The 5,641-nt window shown below is 43.5% G+C and overlaps 1 protein-coding gene across 1 annotated transcript in view; it reads right to left on the bottom strand.

Annotated features, from left to right (window-relative positions):
* Positions 1–5,641, bottom strand: part of LOC104391488 (ATP-binding cassette sub-family G member 2-like) — a 17,382-nt gene that overhangs the window by 1,738 nt on the left and 10,003 nt on the right. The window contains exons 9-13 of the mRNA XM_010000799.1: positions 5,071–5,153; positions 4,610–4,699; positions 3,208–3,332; positions 2,700–2,854; positions 1,214–1,303 (exon numbers count right to left, since the gene is read on the bottom strand). Coding sequence (XP_009999101.1) covers positions 1,214–1,303; positions 2,700–2,854; positions 3,208–3,332; positions 4,610–4,699; positions 5,071–5,153 — 543 coding nt within the window. The remainder of the gene's footprint in view (positions 1–1,213; positions 1,304–2,699; positions 2,855–3,207; positions 3,333–4,609; positions 4,700–5,070; positions 5,154–5,641) is intronic.

Raw genomic sequence — 5,641 nt, 5'->3', positions numbered from 1 at the left:
AAAGAGGCAGACATCATATTTTTACAGATTTAGTGATGGGGTGCTAATACGGAAACACCTCCAAGGAACTTGATTATATATTAGAAGACTCTTATTGCCATTCTTGGATTTGTATGTTTATATTCCTTTCTACGTTGAAGCTCTTAATCACTGCCTTTCTGAGGAACTGCTCCAAGTTCTACATGCAGGATGGTTTGGTGTCTGGGTCTTTGGCATCAAAATTACATTTCTGTGATTTAGCCATGGGTTTTTTTCCTGCCAGCTACAAGTTTCTCTTCATCCCCTTTCATCTGGGTCAATCTGCTGACCCAGAAAACCGTGTGGCTGCATGCAGACTCCCCAGCACCAGCACGTTGAAGCAGATGGGATAGTCAGCCAAGGCAAGAGGGGAAGGGTTCCCTTGCACTGGCATCCTGGGATAACTGCAGCCTCAGGGGAAACCCACATTCAGTAACATTGGTAAAATATCTCAGTGATACCCAAGCAGGGGAGGTTTCACACATCTCCCCGCCTCCCTGTTCTTACCTTTCTCTTCCACTGCCAGTCAATGTGGTGCTGCCCACACCACCCTGCACCAGCTCCAGCGTTCGTTTTACTCATTTTAACTCAAAGGTAGGAAACTGTTCCTTGCCAACAGGCTTGGCCAGGATGAAGACAGGAAATGGAAGCACAGCTCCCACCTGTTATCTGCCACATCTAGCTACTGTGTTTGAAGGAGCCACCCCCTTAGCTTTCTGGTACCACAGCTCCTTATTATTCATAAAGGACAGTAAGTCATACTTCACTTCAGAGGAAGCCACACCAAATACTGAGACACTAAGGGATTATGGTAAGTCCTTTAACCAGCTAGACAGTCATTAACCTCAGACTGGCCACTCAAACAGCAGTCCATGGAGAATCCATACAGTATTTGACTTTTTTTTCTAAACTGTAGGGATGAACTATTCAGACTAGGAACTGGTGCCTCACTGAACAGCTCACTCTGCTGCTGTGCAAGCAGCACTAATTCTGTGGCACAAAGGATTTGTTCAGTCTTGGAGACTTCCACCTCTCACAGAGGTTAACTTTTGCTGTATTTTTGGGGTTGGCTGGTTTGTTCCTCTTTCACCATGCTCGTGCAAGGAATAAACCAAATCTGACTTTTAAAAACCTCTTCAGGAAGCAGCAGGGTGGCTGCATTACTCACAAGATACCGATGGTACTTTCTACTCACAGTGAGGCCGTATCGGGGAATGCTGAAGTACTTGAGCCAGTTCAGCCAGGCCATTACAGAAGGGAGGTTTACTAAGAGGCCTGAAAAGATCTGCAATAGAACAGAAGAGGCTAATGAATCACAAACTCTGTTTACTGCAAACAAGGACATTCCTGCACAGACGGGCAGCTGTCCAGCAGAGGTGCACTGGGGTAGATGGCCCCACTGCTGTGCCCACAGGCATGAGGTTCAAACCTTGCAGCAGCCTCAGCCAGCTGGCCCAATAGCACACCCAAGTACTCCAGCTGAACTGCTTGCAAAGAGGTCAGAAAGGCTTTCTACATCCACATATGAGCTAAGATGCATGCATGCCAACAGCTTCTTACTCTGGAGGACTGTGTCCTACAGCAGTGCTAGCCAGAGGCTAAAGAAGGATGATCAGGCGATGAGAAGGTAGAGAAACAAGAAGGAAACCATGGGGGAACCTTAATGGCTGCTACTGTTTCAGCTTTCTCATTGGACATGCATGTTTTATCTGTGCCCCTGCCTGGAACACAGTTTGCTCTTTTACTTCTTAGCACAATCAGACTCCATAGCTAAACCTGTGCCTCATCATATTTTGTGCTTACCCTGCTGTCTTTCAGAATATGCATGTGCCATTCCTTATAGACTGTGACTTAACTCAATGTACATCAGCTGCTCTTGGCTATACATGCACACGTCTCACCCAGAGCAAACGTTTGAAGTGATACACTATCACTTCTTGCAAAAGCAGGTTAAGTTGCAAATTGAAAAAGGGATGCAATGTGGGCTCAGACTATGTACACCAACAGCTACCAAGTAACACCTGGTAAGTGTTTCTTCTTACTCTAAGGTAACTTGAGAGGCCTCAGAGTCAAGAAGTTTCACCACTAACATCTCTTTGAAAAAGAAGTCACATCTTCCATCTATGAGTAGACAAAATTCCTTTCTCTCTGACTTGCTCTGTTCCTTAGAAGTCCTTGAAGAAGAGTAGCAAAGTAATTTCTGGAACCCAAGGGAAATACTGAATTAAAATAAAGACAGGGTATACTCCTGCAAATCCCACTGAGAAACAAAAATTAATGCAATAAAATCTACTGACCTAAAGTTTATTTTGGTATTTTTTCCTTTTTCATGATCTAGTTGATCACTTAGATTTCTAATATTGGAAATGCAACTTTTTTTTTTTTTTTTAAATCTATTTTTTGTAAAGACCATTGAAAAAACCTACAGGTTTTGGGGGCACACTGTTTGCAAATATCTGGTGGAATCACACCTACAGAATTGCACCTGAGCAATTATTTGATCCTTAGATCACAAGTTGGCAAGACTACCTCTTTGACTGTAGTGACAATAAAATAACAGGCATGGGGCTGACTAGACTCTGGATTCTCAGCCTGCGTAGGGCTGGCTCAACCCAGTCCTCTCAGCCTGTCTCAGCTGCTTCCTCACCTCCAAAGAAGCAGACACACCCTTATATACTTACAAGCATCAGAACAAAACAAATAGTGATGAGGAGATTGGCCACAGCCACCACATCCATCCCAGCACTGATAGCCAGAGACATGGCTGTGGCAGTGTAGGACACCAGTACGAGGCTCAGCATGAAGAAGAAGAATCGACCTGCAACAGCTTGGAATCCTGTCAGAAACGGAAAGGCAAGAGTCCAATAAACAACTACATTACGAATCTCAGAGAGGGACCCTTGGATTCCTACACAAGTCAGCGAGAGAAGGAAGAAAGACCAAGTTTGGTCTATGCTGCTCCAAAGGCCCACGAACATTACCAAAAGATGTGGTAAAGCAGGTCCCTGTCTTTGGGGTGGGGGCAGAGACACCAGCAATCTGAGTCCTTCAAAGTCAGGATGTAAAGCACTTAAATCAGTTGAAGGTTCAACTAGTTTCATTTTATAGATAAAGGAATTAAACTTGAGCTAAGTCAGAAATCAAGTGTGTTGGAAGATGACAGGTTCAACAAAAGCATCAATTCTTTACCAATCATCCAGTAAGTGATGCATGAGAATATGATGGCTGGAGCAGTTCTCATGGGCAGCAGATCTCCTATCATCAAGGCCAGGAAGTAGGCAGACACACGGTAATATCCACTGGTGTACTGATGGCTGTGAGGACAGGAAGGAGGGGAGTTGGACAGGTTTAGAGGTTATCTGGGAAGCAGGCTCAGCATGTGTGCCTGGTTTATCCTGATTTGGTTTCTGTTCACTGTACCACTGACTCCTCTCTACACATGTTGCTAGTATTCTCTATCTCTTCCTGTTCTGTAAAGTTAGGGCTGATCTATCTCACAGGGCCTGCAGTCTAGCTGAGAGCCCTCTGAGGAAAGTGAATGAAAGCTTATGTGACTGCTAAGTAACAGATGGGAAAAAAGCTCCTAAATCTCTTTTCAGAGAGAATGATCCTTAACACAAGAGTACAGGAAAGTATTAGACTGCTATTAACTGGAGGAAAACTAACACAGCTAACTCATACAGCTCTTTCCAGGGGAGAAGGAATAATACTCCACAACGGGAAAACACCTTTAGGACATCAACTCACCTCCAGTTCACAGGGCAATTAAATGTCCTTATGATTGTTCTGCTGCTTAATGGAGCTCATTAAAAGATGCTTTAATCGATGAGGTGCCAAAGTCCCCTTTGACACAGCTGGTTAGCTAAACTGGTAAATGGGGCAGACTGACAAGAAATGTCAGTGTGAGAGAGATTCACTCCTAAGCAGCTGTTAGGGGCAATTTTAAGCTGCGAAGAACAACCCGTGGGCAGACATGTGCATTCCAGGCATGAATCTCCAATTTGTTCATTACTACATAGGATCTGTCTCTTACCCTTTCATCCCATGTGCTGGAGGCTATTCCAAACTACATTTTCAACATATATGTATATATACATGAGTGTATAGAATATATACACCCATTTACACACATATACACACATACATATGCATATATATAGACAGAGATGCACTTGATTACTAGGGAGCTCTTGTAAGCCAGCCAGCAGCCCTCTTCATTTGAGCATCCCTTGCAAAGCTTTTCCAAGAAATCTCTCTTCATCATTGCACAGTCTTACCAGTTTAGGACCATTGCAAGACAACACTTTAATCCTGTCAGCAAGAGGGCAGGCTGGGTTCGTGGTCTGTAGGATTCATATGCAGACTTCAAAAGGTAGGAAAAGCACTGCTCAAACTGTGACACAACAAGCAAGTAAAAGCTGCTTCATGCATTTCAGCTCCCTGCTCTACAGACCAATTTAGCATTACTGTTACAATCTGGTGGCGCAAGGGAGCAGTCAAGTATTTGGTAGAAATAGTTTTGCTTAGCCTATAAGATACTCACCCTGCCTCACTGCAAGGTATAAGAGAGTCTAAGTGCCTTGCTACTTACACAAATAATTTCTTGTCTCTGATGAAAAGCTCGATTGCAGAGACACTGGAGAAACACTGGTTCGTGGTGACAAAAAACAAAGACCCAACCCTAGAAGGCAAAGCAGAACAGTCAAAAAGTGAAGAAACAGCCTAGATCAACACTGGCAGTCTCTGACATCATCATACTATCAAGTCAGTGCTCTTCTGTCTCTGTCCACAGAATAGAGAAATTTAATTGTGTTACTGTAGATCTTAACTGTAAAACTAGGTTTATTCCTTTATCTTCCCTTTCACATCTCCTCTGTACATATGTGAGACCCTGACAAAACTGCAGGCCCTTTAGGCCCTCAGCAATATCATGTTGCAGTGCACTGAGGTTTGTGAACCCAACCCTCCAAGCAGATCCCAAGGCCTTCTCTGTGGCTGAAACCTGTCTGCTACAGACAGAAAAATAAGCAAAGTTGTGGCTTTCCAACTTACCGATTCTGAATGCCACTTCGATCTGATTTCACACCAAAAAAGATAGCACCCACTACCAAGGCTAGAATGATGGTCACTGCAATCTAGAAGTGGAAAGAAGAAAGAGAAAATGGAGTCCTTCAGATAAGTAGGACAAACTTCTTATTAAGGCATATGCAGGATTGAAGATACACATCTGCCTAAAACTTTGCTGCTGTGAGTCAAGGTATACCTATGACACACAATTAAAAGCCTTATGGCAAATTTTCCAAGTTTATCCTCTTCACTTTTATCCTTCCTCTGACCTTTGTTGGCTGGGAAAGGTTAGTAGAAGCACACTCAAAGAATAATCAAGCTTAAAATTCCCTTTGTTGGCTGGGAAAGGTTAGTAGAAGCACTTAAAATTCCAGCTTAAAATTCGAAGTGAGGCACAATATTATCATCATCCTAGAAGCTCCCCATGTGAAGCATAGAATGGAGCATGTCACACCACTCCCCAGTCTTCAGTGCAGTAGAGATTTTTTTTCCAAAGAGAACAAAGGTAGCTGGGCATCTCACCCTACTTAAGTAGCAGCAGCACTGAACTTTCCTC

Source organism: Chaetura pelagica, unplaced genomic scaffold (assembly GCF_000747805.2).
Source record: "Chaetura pelagica isolate M959 unplaced genomic scaffold, ChaPel_1.0 scaffold166, whole genome shotgun sequence".
Classification (NCBI taxonomy): Eukaryota; Metazoa; Chordata; class Aves; order Apodiformes; family Apodidae; genus Chaetura; species Chaetura pelagica.
This window is presented reverse-complemented; position numbering and strand designations above follow the sequence as displayed.